The following is a 14,789-nucleotide window of genomic DNA, read 5'->3' as shown; positions in this document are numbered from 1 at the left end:
ATTGAATAAATTTTGTTTTCCATAAATTTGTGTATAATATGTGCATTCTAATTTTTATTCTTTATTAATTTTGAGCCTTAGGGCTAATCAGTATAAACAAGTACATGTACAGTGTATACATATCATGGCATAATATTACAAACAATATGCATAGTAAACAATATGTGACGTCAGAAGTTTCATCAATATAAAATATATTTTATTACAATAAACTGTTTCTTAATTTAAAGAGAATCGCATATACTTTCCTAAGTTGCAAAGCTGTTTGGTGTTTTCACCTGACAATAATTCTATTAATTATTAATTAGATCAAGTATTGAAAATTTTCAAACAAATAATAACAATCAATCACTTTTAACTTTATTGTGTTGTTATTTCAAAAGACAATAAAATTCTAATACCCAAGCTCAGCTATTGTTTGTTAAACAAAATGGAAGTAGTGATTAACACATGTAAAAGCATTAATTGATGTGTCAATTATGTCCTCACAGACAATAAAACTATACTTAATTGAATTTTCCCTTATTTGTTCAGGTTTTTTGTTAATTAGGCAGTTGGTTAAAATTTGTAGAAACAAATAAAGTTATGTCTTTTAAATAGAGAAAGGACACTTGTCTATAGCTATTTTATCAAATTACACATGTTATTCTGTACTTGTTTTTAAATTCTTTTAAATAAGATGAATAAATTAAGGCTTTTAAAAAAATCACCAAAATTAGTTTTTTTGTGAGGATAAAAAGTTATAAAAAAACCTTTGATATTGCAATAAACAATGTAATCATAAATAATCTAAAGTAATCATGATAACTTTAAAGAAAAGTAATCTAATGTAATCGATTACATATGAAATAGGGTGTAATTGTAATGTAATCGATTACATTTTATTAGCAAAGTAATTGTAATTTAATCGATTACATTTTAAAGTAATCGACCCCATCCCTGGTTTCCAGACAATAAATAGTGTTAAAGTGTATGAATATCTCAGAAATTATACCACAAGTTTCTATACTACAAAGGGATGGTTAGGATTGACTTTAGGGGGTTATGGCTCGAACCATTTAGGAATTAGGGAAAAAAATGGAAACACAAGGGTTTATGATTTATCTGGTTAAAGAACAATTGAGACAATTTAAAAGCAGTATAAGGGAGGTAATCCAAATCACTTTAAAGAAAAACCTTTGATTACCTCCCTTACACTGCTTGTAAATTATGTATTAAGAAATGATGATAGTCTTGAGGTGATTAGCTGTCAGTTTTTGGTGGAAGAAGACGTGAAGTCTTCTGAAGACCTATGGGGCTGACCATTGAGCCTCCGTATGCCGCATTCGTTTCTGTGTATTACAATTTCATAACAAGTTAAGATTCCTGACACCGATTATTACACATGATTAAGCATCTGAATCATTTCATTTGTAAATTAGGATTGAAAAACAATCACTATCGTAAATATGACCCTTTTATTTATGTAAATTATTAGATTTCATCTCGTCCACATGAACGTTATTTGTTTACTTGTAACCGGATGTTTTTACTGTAGATATTTGTATTATGCATGCGTGAATTTGGTATCGGGACAACTCGCCCTGTCTTCAAGTTCGCCCTTGAAGTTACGAATTTGCAATCCTGCAGACAAGAAGATTTTGTTTTTTATAAATAAAAAGGATCTATTTCTTATTAAATTGTTGTCTTTATTCATTGTTTTCCTTTGTCATGTGAATTAGATGCCCTTCTACTTCAAATGGTTTGAATCTATTTATAAAATTATTCAAGACTCAGTTGACAAATGCAGTACGTTGCTGTTTGGAGAATTTGATTAAACTCTAAATGCTCATAGAAAAAGAAATATAATTGAAACTGAATCCTTCTGAATCCTTCTGAATAATTTATTGCAATATAAATATAAATCCCTTTTGACAAGAGAAATCTGACTTTTGTCAGAAATATTTTTTTTCTCATGTGCAAAGGTAATCACGTGTGGCGGCCATATTGGTTTGTTTACAACTATGTGAAGAAGCCTCTAGAACCATGACCTAAACATAAATAGTCTCTGAAAGCGTAACCTTCAAGCAATACTATTTTATCAATCATGAATATTTCCATAAATTTAAATTTGATTATTTAAAAAAATAAAATTATAACAATTACGATTTAAGATTAGAGATTCTACACAGGCATGCTTTGATCTATTTATAGCCAAATTAGTTTACCTGTGTGAAAATGGAGGGTTTCTTATCGTCGAGTTGCAAGTTGCGAGTTAAGAAAGTCAAGTTACGAAAGTCGAGTTGCGAGTTATAAAAGTTGAGTTGCGAGTTACGAAAGTCGAGTTGCGAGTTACGAAAGTAGAGTTGCGAGTTACAAAAGTCGAGTTGCGAGTTCAGAAAGTTGAGTTGCGAGTTACGAAAGTCAAGTTGCGAGTTATGAAAGTCGAGTTGCGAGTTACAAAAGTCGAGTTGCGAGTAACAAAAGTTGAGTTAAGAAAGGCAAGTTACGAAAGTCGAGTATCAAGTTACAAAAGTTGAGTTGCGAGTTTAGAAAGTCGAGTTGCGAGTTACGAAAGTCGAGTTGCGAGTTACAAAAGTCGAGTTGCAAGTTAAGAAAGTCGAGTTTCGTGTTACAAAAGTCGAGTTGCGAGTTACAAAAGTCGAGTTGCGAGTTACAAAAGTCGAGTTGCGAGTTACAAAAGTCGAGTTGCGAGTTACAAAAGTCGAGTTGCGAGTTAAGAAAGGTGAGTTAAGAAAGTCGAGTTGCCAGTTACAAAAGTCGAGTTGCGAGTTAAGAAAGTCGAGTTGCGAGTTACGAAAGTCGAGTTGCGAGTTACGAAAGTCGAGTTGCGAGTTACGAAAGTCGAGTTGCGAGTTATGAAAGTCGAGTTGCGAGTTACAAAAGTCGAGTTGCGAGTAACAAATGTCGAGTTGCGAGTTACGAAAGTCAAGTTGCGAGTTAAGAAAGTCGAGTTGCGAGTTAAGAAAGTCAAGTTGCGAGTTAAGAAAGTCAAGTTGCGAGTTACAAATATAATTTTTGACAAAGCATGCATTTACCCGAACTTAGTTATTCCTGTGATTGCGGGATTTGAAAGAGTTATATGTGATACTTGTTTTTTAAGTCCAATACTACTATAAATATTGTATCATTAAAGGACGAGATCGATCTTATTTGATCCAGTGCGTTTACACTACAACATAAAAAGAACAGGTCTGGCCATAAATTACCTTATTACCTTATATTTCGTAAACAAATAATCCTAAAAATAGAATAGTAAAGGAAATTCTGCATCTCACGCGGACTATAACACACTGCAAAATCATGGAGAAAATAGTTTGCTAATTGGAATTTCATATTCATCACAAGTCATTAAACAAAGACATGTGTGTAGACTATCGCTAAATAATGAACGGTCAATTCGTTTGAAGATGAGGATTTGCAGCAAAGTAATAGAACTTATCGATTTAGAAGATAATAAAAGAATAGCGAAATCTATGTTTACTTTTCGTATTCCATTCATCGTTTTTAAACATTACAAAAAAAAACTGATAGATTCTTAGTAGTATGTTTTTATAGACCTCCAAATGCACCTATTAAATTACTATCTTGACCATTTTGAAAATTTATTAGATAATGTAATAGATACTGATAAAAGTGTAATGATGCTTGGTGACTTGAAAATAGATTTACTAAAAGGAAGTCCGACTAGTAGGAAATCAAGAATCTGTGAAAGATATGACATAGAAAATGTTGTTCAGGAACCAACTCGAATAACCTCCTCAACTGCAGCACTATCAGACCCTATATATATATATATGAATAATCTTAGTATACTAAGAAATAGTATGATACTACCAATTAAGTTTCTGTAGCGATCACTGTCTAACACTTATTGAGATAAATTTTTCCACTGCTAGACAAAAAGCTTATTCAAAAGTAGTATTTGATTATGAGAGTGGTGATTATGCATCAGCAAATACCGGTATGTATTTACAAGGAAAAAAATGGAATGAATGTTTTAAAAATCTTCATAACACGAATAAAATTGGTCTAATTTTTAACCAAGAAGTTCATCATGTCATGGACACATATATTCAAAAAAGAAAAGTACTGCTTATACCCAGGGACAAACCTTGGATCACAACCTGTATTAAAGCTAAAATGTGAAAGCGTAACCGTGGTTACAAAAAAGCTAAATCAACAAATTTAGTTTCAGATTGGAAAAAATTTAAAGAACTTAGAAATGTAGTGATTGATCCAGTAAGAGAGGCAAAACGTTAGTACCTGATTAATTTGCACAACATGCTGATTCCCAAGTCGATAAATCCCCTCCCCAGAAAGTGGTGTAGAATATCTAAGAGTGTTTGCAAATTTAAAAATAAAGAGAGTCAAAATTCTCCCATTAAGGTAAATGGAGAGATTCTTATTCACCCCGTTGAAAAAGCCACAGCCATTAAGAACCGCAATTGCCTATTGTCCCACCTTTTGCACCCTATGAGCTGTCTGACATAATGATAACAGACCAGGAAGTGAATGAACATTTCCAAATTTTAATTATTATCAAAGCAGATCAGGACAGTGTTTCAAACTACAGGCCTATCTCTGTTACAAATTGTTTAAGAAAAACATATTTTCAAGTCTTTACATAACTACATGCACGATCATGCAATATAATTATCAAGGATTCTTCTTTAAATAAGTTACTTTTATTATATGATGATATTGCAAAAAATCTTGACAAAGGGAAAGATGTCAGATTTATTTTTTGTGATGTGTCAAAAGGCATTTGATCGCGTTTGGCACATGGGACTTCTGTATAAATTACGAAAATATGGAACAAAGGGTAATTTGTTTAACTGGTTCAAAATTTTATCTTTCTGAAAGAAATCAAAGGGTTGGAGTGAATGTTTTTTTTCTAATTTGAATACTGTCAAGGCAGGAGTCCTTCAAGGGTCCATCTTGGGCCCTTTTCTGCTTTTATTGTTTGTGACTGACATTGTAGATGTAGTTACAAACAAAATAAAACTGTTTGCAGATGGGTCAAAATCTTTAATTGTTTTTACATAGGCGGTAATGGTAAAGTTTTTTCCTGTAGCTCAGTCCATATCGTTAACTTGGATATGTATGATAGCTCGTTTCGAAGCTGTGACATTTTCACATATGTGGTTAAATTTTAGGGGTACGAAGTGAGATTACTTTTTCCGTAAATTAGCAAACCCCGAAAACATCCTTTTGTGATGCGGCTCCTTGTGGTAAAATATTCCCTTTTTAACACAATAAGTTCTTTGAAAATTTAATACTTTGAACACATTCAATAGCTCCATAGTTTTTATACATTTATTCTATGTTCCTCTACTTTCCTAATCACCACAAATAATTAAGTTCAGTCATTTGCTAAAAATAGAAACATGTCCAATATCACTACACAGAGATTTTTTCTTTACACATGACTTTTGAGTTCCTCATTTCAAGGCGCATTAGGGATGTTGTCCCAGATGATACTAGTAAATATCTCAGAACATAAACATCTAAGTACAACCCTATCATCTATTGCCAGATGGGCAAGTCACTTACAGGATATTTATTCAAAAGCTTGTAGACGTTTTAATATTATTAGATATTTAAATCATAAGATTGATAGACAGTCTCTGAAAATCTTTATATTGCATTTATAAGGCCTATTTTGAAATATGGGAACATAATTTGTGATAACTGCACAAAAGAAGAATCAGATCTAATTGAGTCAGTACAACAAGCTGCTGCTAGAATTGTAACTGGGCTTCGAAATGGAACTATGTACAAGGAATAAGGTTGGGATTTCCTCCAGAATAGACATCAGAAAAACAAATAATTGTTTCTTCATAAAACTATTTCTGGAAATATTCCTAATTACATCGCTGGTGATTTTCAGAATCGGTTATAGTACTAGTAACCACTAATAATGGTAAGCTCAGTTCTGTTATAAATTAACGACATCATAAAAACTAAAAGAAAGCACTATACACTATAGTTAAACCAAAAGTTTGTTCTAACGCAACACTTGAAGGCAACGCGTCAGATGTACTAATTTACACTGGATAACTAACTGTGTGGTCCTAGAAAGCTACAGAATCATTTCTTCTATATAAAAATAAGGAGATGTGGTATGATTGTCAATGAGGCACCATCAATGTCAAATGAAGTGGATTAAAGCCACCATAGACAACCGTATGGCCTTCAAAATCCATTCTTTGTAGTCTGCTATAAACGGCCCAAACATGAAAAATGTGAAACAATACAAATTGAATTCTTAAAAAACAAACATTTTACTAACCCATAATTGGCATGTGAACACTATTATAATTTTAAAACCTAAGTGACTCAGTAATATTTGTTACTTATAAGTATGAATATATAAGTTACTAGTACCCAATACCCAGGAGGAATACTTAAAAAAAAATCTTATTCACGATGTAACAATAAAATTTTAAAACTTTCCAATTAAATCTTAACTATAAAATGGTGCAAATGTAGTTTTTACAATAGTATCTTTGACAGTTACATGTATAGACTAAAGAATTAAAAACGGAGAATGAGTCAAAGAGACAGCAACCCAACCAAAATATACAATTCAACCAAAGGTCATTGGGTCTTCAACACAGCAAGAAATCATACACCTAGATGGATCCCCGAGAAGGCCCCGATACACAACGTTCATTAGATCAAGAATATGGACGCCATTCTATGCTCCTAAATATAAAGATGAACCAAAATTACAAAAATATACAAGAGCAGCAAAGGCTAAAGGTTCCTGGTTTAGGTCAGACACAAAAATGTGGTGGGTTTAAACTGGTTTTATGCACGCCCATCATTTTCCCTTCATCTCTAGCCAATGTAGACATATATGATTTTAACGTACATAATTTTGAGTGTCACTGCCAAAGACTTAATTTTGCGGTCCCTAACGAATATTGCCCGACTCTGCAGCTGCCTCAAAAAAACCACTATAAACGAAATCTGCAGAAGGGGTCCCGGTCTTTTACATATATGTACTATAGTTTTTTTGCTATCTACCTTTACGTTTGATATGACGGTGCTAGCTATGAAATTTAGTAAAAATAAAACTGCAAGCCATCCGCTGTATTTCAAAAGGCTATCTGCATCTTCAGAAAATACTACACGTAGTGATTATGTAAGCAATCCCTTTTACTTTTACAAGAGACTTAGATGAAGTCCAAAAAACAAAACAAATAAACAATACTGTATATAATTCTATAAGCAATCATCAAATCAAAATGTTAAAAAGTTACACCAAAAAATTTTTAATAGTTTCGTTTCAACATTTTTATGCAATTCGACTTTTGTAACTCGTAACTCGACTTTCTTAACTGGCAACTCGACTTTTGTAACTCGCAACTCTGCTTAACTCGCAACTCAACTTTTGTAACTTGCAACTCGACTTTCTTAACTCGCAACTCAACTTTTGTCACTCGCAACTCGACTTTTGTAACTCGCAACTCAACTTTTGTAACTCGCAACTCGACTTTCTTAACTAGCAACTCGACTTTTGTAACTCGCAACTCGACTTTCTTAACTCGCAACTCGACTTTCGTAACTCGCAACTCGACTTTACTAACTCGCAACTCGAATTTTGTAACTCGCAACTCGATACTCGACAAAAAGTGAATCTCGTGAAAATGTAAATAATTTGTTTATTAATCAAGTAAAGACAGACTATGGATGGAAGATAATAATTTACATAAATACTTCAGGACATTTGATTGATTTTAATAAATATAGGATTTAAAAACTGCAATTGGAAACAAATTTAATCATTAGCTACAGAATCAGCTGATATTTTTTTTTCGCAAACATTGTGGTGATGTTATTGATAAAAATCACTCCATCAATCCTCCAGCCCTTTGAAATATTAAGCAATAGATCTACTTATTATTGTAGAATATTCAATGAATATACATTCATCGTCTAATTGAATATATCGGGTAATCAGATATTTTTAGCTGACAATTTGGGTATCCCATTGGCTGGAGTCTACTGTACCCCCCCCCCCCCCCCCCCCCCAATTATGAGGGACTGTCCCTAAAACAAGGGTAATTTTACTGTTGAAAATAAATAAAGAACATTTTTAAGATTTTTATTAAACTCAAAAGTGGGAAAATTCATTATATTTGGAACAACTTTTCTAAATGAGGGGTCAAATTAATAAAGAAGATATAAGTTTAGAAACAACAGAAAATTCTTTTGACATGTTTTGACCATTCAGTACTTAATAGATGCATAGTTCTTGGGGAAAAGTTTCATCAAATAATATGAATATAAATGACCTTTTTTGTGCTAATTTTTTACAGTGGGTTGTAATGATCTTCCATTAAGGTTACCCCTCATTTGGAGTGTTGTTCCCAACCTGTTAAAGGTCCATCTTTGTGCATAATTCAAAATTGGAAATTTCAACAAGCATCTAATATTCTTACTCTAGAAAATAAACCCTGGTCTGCTAGCTACATGTATATCTTTTCTACCGATTTAATAACTAGAATCATGCAAACAGACTTAAGAAAAAGGCATGTAAGTTCATCATACAAATATGACAGTTTTTCTAGACAATCCAGATCGTGCAAAATACTTCGCTAAAAATTGTAACCTTTAAAATTGTTGTTGTGCAGTAAAAACCCATATGGGAACTTTCAAAAGTTGGCGGGTATGTAACAAGTCTTACTATTTTTACATTTATTGGCCTTATGTTTTCTTGTCTGTCCGTCCGTCCTGCTTCTGGTTATAAAGTTTATGGTCGAGGTAGTTTTTGATGAAGTTGAAATCCAATCAACTTGAAACTTAGTACACATGTGTTCCTTATGATATGATCTTCTTAATTTTACTGCCAAATTAAAGATTTTACCTTATTTTCATAGTCCACTGAACATAGAAAATGATTGTACGGATGGGAAATCCATGTACTTATGACCTTTTCTTGTTTGAAGAAAAAAATTTACATCATAACGATAATGGAACAAAGCAGCCTGGCTTAGTGGGGCTGCTTTTATGGTTATTCAAGTTTCCTTTTATTCACCTTCTTCCACCTCAGAGCTATCAGCTCTTTGATTTAGCAGTTACTATTAATTAATATTAATTTTAGCCATTACTATGTACAATGTATGTCATTTTATTTTTTAAAACTTTCATGATGTATGTCATTTTATATTTTAAAACTTTCATGATGTATGTAAATGGGTAATTATGGATGCAAACTCCATTAGAAAGTTGAATTGAGATACTGACCATATATTGAGGGAAAGATTATTTTTTAGCTCACCTGGCCCGAAGGGCCAAGTGAGCTTTTCCCATCACTTTGCGTCCGGCGTCCGTCGTCCGTCGTCCGTCGTCTGTCGTCCGTCGTCCGTCGTCCGTCGTCGTTAACTTTTACAAAAATCTTCTCCTCTGAAACTACTGGGCCAAATTGAACCAAACTTGGCCACAATCATCATTTGGGTATCTAGTTTAAAAAATGTGTGGCGTGACCCGGTCAATCAACCAAGATGGCCGCCACGGCTAAAAATAGAACATAGGGGTAAAATGCAGTTTTTGGCTTATAACTCAAAAACCAAAGCATTTAGAGGAAATCTGACATGGGGTAAAAATGTTTATCAGGTCAAGATCTATCTGCCCTGAAATTTTCAGATGAATCGGTCAACCCATTGTTGGGTTGCTGCCCCTGAATTGGTAATTTTGTGGAAATTTTGCAGTTTTTGGTTATTATCTTGAATATTATTATAGATAGAGATAAACTGTAAACAGCAATAATGTTTAGCAAAGTAGGATTTACAAATAAGTCAACATGACCGAAATGGTCAGTTAACCCGTTTAGGAGTTATTGCCCTTTATAGTCAATTTTTAACCATTTTTCGTAAATCTTAGTTATCTTTTACAAAAATCTTCTCCTCTGAAACTACTGGGCCAAATTATTCCAGACTTGGCCACAATCATCATTGGGGTATCTTGTTTTAAAAATGTGTGGCGTGACCCGGTCAACCAACCAAGATGGCCGCCACGGCTAAAAATAGAACATAGGGGTAAAATGCAGTTTTTGGCTTATAACTCAAAAACCAAAGCATTTAGAGCAAATCTGACATGGGGTAAAAATGTTTATCAGGTCAAGATCTATCTGCCCTGAAATTTTCAGATGAATCGGTCAACCCATTGTTGGGTTGCTGCCCCTGAATTGGTAATTTTGTGGAAATTTTGCAGTTTTTGGTTATTATCTTGAATATTATTATAGATAGAGATAAACTGTAAACAGCAATAATGTTTAGCAAAGTAGGATTTACAAATAAGTCAACATGACCGAAACGGTCAGTTGACCCGTTTAGGAGTTATTGCCCTTTATAGTCAATTTTTAACCATTTTTCGTAAATCTTAGTTATCTTTTACAAAAATCTTCTTCTCTGAAACTACTGGGCCAAATTAATCCAGACTTGGCAATAATCATCTTTGGGGTATCTTGTTTTAAAAATGTGTGGCGTGACCCGACTATCAAATCAAGATGGCCGCCACAGCTAAAAATAGAACATAGGGGTTAAATGCAGTTTTTGACTTATAACTCAAAAACCAAAGCATTTAGAGCAAATCCAACATGGGGTAAATTTATTAATCAGATCAAGATCTATCTGCCCTACAATTTTCAGATGAATCTGACAACCCATTGTTGGGTTGCTGCCCCTGAATCGGTAATTTTAAGGAAATTTTGCTGTTTTTGGTTATTATTTTAAATTTTATTATAGATAGAGATAAACTGTAAACAGCAATTATGTTCAGCAAAGTAAGATTTACAAATAAGTCAACATGACCGAAATGGTCAATTGACCCCCTAAGGAGTTATTGTCCTTTATAGTCAATTTTTAACAATTTTCATAAAACACATCACCATCACCAAAACACAATTTTGTCATGAATCCATCTGCTTCCTTTGTTTAATATTCATAGACCAAGGTGAGCGACACAGGCTCTTTGGAGCCTCTAGTTTTTAATAAGGGGGAGGTGAAAAAAATTGGCAGGTGTGACAATTTTTCTCATTTCAGATTTCAGAAATGAAATGAAAATTTGAAAATTTCTTCATATATTTGTTTTTTAGGGGGTGGGTGGGTTAATATTTAACAGCATAGTGTATTGAACAAAAGTAGAACTGTACAATGAATGTAAATTCAAATCATATAACTAATTTGAAGTTCTTTGACTGCAGTTATTCTGTGTCAGAAACCTATTATGTGTCAAAAATTTAATTATAATAATGAAAATGAAAAATCAAATTCAGACCTGTATAAAGTGTGAATATTGTGTCCATTTTGGATGATACATATATATATATATAGAGAGAGAGAGAGACCCTAAACTGCACATATAGTCATTTTAGGCATATAAACAATGATGAAATGTATAAATGAGTTTTTAAAGTTTGTATTCATGCACAATTGCCACTGAGACTGCACTGTTTGGGAAAAAAGTTGTCTTTTTGGGAATAATTTTAAGCCATTTTTTTTCAAATTTGGATTCTACTCCAGGGGGGAAAAGCCTTTATTCTCCTGTAATTTAAGGCAAACAATATCACTGATATTAACAAGTATCAAATTGTTTTAAATTCAAGAATTGTATTTTTTTATGCAGATAACACATTAACATTAGAGCAGACTATAAAAATAAAGGAAAACATAACAAATGGGAAACCCAAAATAAAACCAACAAGTGATTTATCTGAAGAGATTGATTCCTTCATAACAGAAGATGATTTTGATCAACAATTAAAAAGTATCAGCAAAGGCAATGTAAATTCAACACCAAACAAAGAGCTACAGGTGAATTTATCAAAGTCAGTTGTTCCATCAGACAATCAACAAGTAGTTACTGATACACGAGATTGTAATCTAAACAACACCAATGAGGCTGGGTCAGACGAATGTTCTGATGAGGAATTAGATGCTAGTTTAATTAGATATCAAAATAACGAAGAGGAAAGTACGTCAACAAATAAGAATAGAAAGTCAAGAAAAAGATTACGAAAGAAAACTGATGGCACACCAAATAAAAAGGTATTAACAATTCAATTCAATTCAATTCAAAGTTTTATTGCCATATAAACTTTACAGTTTGTGACATATAACAACAACAAAAACAAATAAAGACAATAACTAAGTAACTCAATGTATATACACAAATTCAGGTAAATATTAAAGGGTCCCCTGTCCTCAGTTCCATTGACTTTTTTATAAAGGATCCTAGTTTATTCACTTGTGTTGGTGTTGATGGGTTAAGTATATATATAACTTTGTCATTGTCAGTGAGATTAGCAAATAAATTACTTTCTCTATTAATGCAATCAAAATATGTTAATCTAATATTTGAATTATGAGAACAATTTATTAGGAAATGTTTCTCATCATCTAGTACTTTACATTTTTTGCAAAGTCTCTCTTCGCGAGGAATTTTAAAATGCCTACCTTTTTCAATTAATAATGAATGGTCACTGATTCTAAGTTTTGTAATTAATTTTCTAAATTCAAAGTTTGGGTTAGAGAGGTAAGGTTTGATCAATAGATTTGGCTCAAGTGCTTTATAAAAATTTAATTTACTTTTATCATCAATAGATGTTAACTTATTTATCAACAGGTTGTTGTAGTATGAGTTTATTTGGGGTTTAATATAGCTTTTAATATTTTTTAATTGTTTTAAATTATCACAGGTTTTTAGTCTATCTATATCAATGTTAGATTCAGAAAGAATATCTTTTGCAAAAGTGAACCATGAATAGGTGCCACTAGAATCCAAAGTTTTAGTTAATTGAAAAGATTCATGTAATAAGGGATTCAAATTTGAGGTGAAAAGCCTTGCTAAATACATAATAGTTTGGGTTTTTATATGACATTCAATAGGCAGTCTTCCCAATTCGTTCCTTGTACCAAAATTTGAGGCACTCTTGTTAGTGCCAAGGGTAAACTTGCAATACCCAAGATGCAAGTTTTCTATTGGAGTCTTGTCAATAAAATTAAATGGGTCCACAATTTTTCCAGAAACCAAAGCTCTTTTTTTAGCTTTGAAATATGTTATATATGAGTCCAAATATGTTATTTCAGAATTATAAGTCAATATAGGTCTCACTAAGGTGTCAAATAAGTTATTTGACACTCTGATAGGAAGGCTGCCAAGAGAATTAGTATATGTTTTAATAGTGAACAAAACCTTTTTTGCCTTTTTTGTTAATTCAGCTGTACTATGACTAAGATTACCATTTGATTTAATCAGCAGACCCAAGTAAGGATATTCTGAAACATTCTCTATTTTTTTGTTTTTATATACAAGTATAGATGTTTCAGGCTTTTGCTTTGTTGTTGAAAAGACCATACTTTTTGTTTTATTTATATTTAGAGAAAGCTGCCAGTTTTCACAAAACATGGAAACTTTATTTAGACTATTTTGGAGACCCTCCTTAGATTCTGATAGTAAAAGCAGATCATCAGCAAACAGGAGGGAGCCTAGTTTACTATTTATAAGCTCCAGTGGACTTGAGTTGTCTTCTTCCAAACCTTTAGTGATATCATTTATAAAAATATTGAACAAAGTAGGACTTAATGAATCCCCTTGTTTCACACCTCTAGTAATGTCAAAATAGTCAGAAATGTGATCTTTATGTTTTAAAGAGGATTTTGTATTTAAATATTGTTGTTTTATTACTCTGTAAAAAGACTTTCCTACTCCCATTTTGCATAATTTATACAGAAGGGCTGTCATCCATACAGAGTCAAATGCCTTTCTTAAGTCAATGAAGCATGCATATATTTTTTTGTTATTTTTGTGTATATATTTATTAATTAAAGATTTTAATATGAAAATACTGTCAGCAGTTCTGTGGTTTTCTCTGAAGCCAAATTGACAGTTATTCAGCTGTTTATCCACAACTGTGATTAATCTATTATTGAGTACAGCATTGAATATTTTAGGAAGATTACTGATTAAAGATATACCTCTGTAATTATTGGGATCAGATTTATCTCCCTTCTTATGAAGTGCAATTATATATGAGTCCTTCCATGATTTTGGGTATATACCCGTTTTTAGAATTAAATTAAATATTTTAACAATTGACTTAATTATTACTTGATTTGAGGTTTTAATTATTTCATTTATAATTCTATCTGGTCCAGCAGACTTTTGAAGTTTTAGTCCTCTGATTACCTTATTTACTTCTGAACAAGATATTGGAGCATCTGTTTCAGCTTTGAAGTCTATATTATTTTCTAATAGCTTTAACTGTGATTCAATGTCTATCATAAAAGCATTATTTATAGATGAAGGTTTACCTTGATCTTGAAAATGTTTTATTAAAACTTCTTCATCTTTTAATACCTCTGGTATTTCATCTTTTTCTGTTTTATTCTTAAGAGATTTTAAGATTTTCCAATATTCCTTTGGATTTTGATTGATATATTCACTTAAACAATTATAAAGTTTTTGTTTATATTCATACTTTTTGTGTTTAACCATTTTCTTCAAGTTTTTTTTTAACTCAAAAAACTTTTGCTTTAAACTATTATTATTTGGATTATTTCTTATTTTGTTTCCTATTTTATTTATTTGACGCTTGGTTTCATATATAACATTATCTGACCAAACTTGTTTAAATTTCCTTTTCTTCTTCCTCCTTTTAGTTTTTGGAGTTGCTTTACAAGAAAGGCTTGCAATATTATCTAAAATTTTTGTCAATTTTTCTGTAGCCTCATCAACACCAACCTGATTTTCCTCGTAATTATCCATTTCAAACTCTA

General features: G+C 32.1%; 1 protein-coding gene across 5 annotated transcripts in view; it reads left to right on the top strand.

Annotated features, from left to right (window-relative positions):
* The window catches only part of LOC134697371 (telomeric repeat-binding factor 2-interacting protein 1-like), a 128,707-nt gene that overhangs the window by 94,638 nt on the left and 19,280 nt on the right, over positions 1-14,789 (top strand). For all 5 annotated transcript variants that reach the window (XM_063559611.1, XM_063559609.1, XM_063559608.1 and 2 more), the window contains one exon: positions 11,638-12,059. In XM_063559611.1, coding sequence (XP_063415681.1) covers positions 11,638-12,059 — 422 coding nt within the window. The remainder of the gene's footprint in view (positions 1-11,637; positions 12,060-14,789) is intronic.

This window comes from Mytilus trossulus, chromosome 14, assembly GCF_036588685.1.
Source record: "Mytilus trossulus isolate FHL-02 chromosome 14, PNRI_Mtr1.1.1.hap1, whole genome shotgun sequence".
NCBI classification, from domain to species: Eukaryota; Metazoa; Mollusca; class Bivalvia; order Mytilida; family Mytilidae; genus Mytilus; species Mytilus trossulus.
The sequence above is the reverse complement of the archived record's forward strand: the minus strand, read 5'-3'. Positions and strand labels throughout refer to the sequence as shown.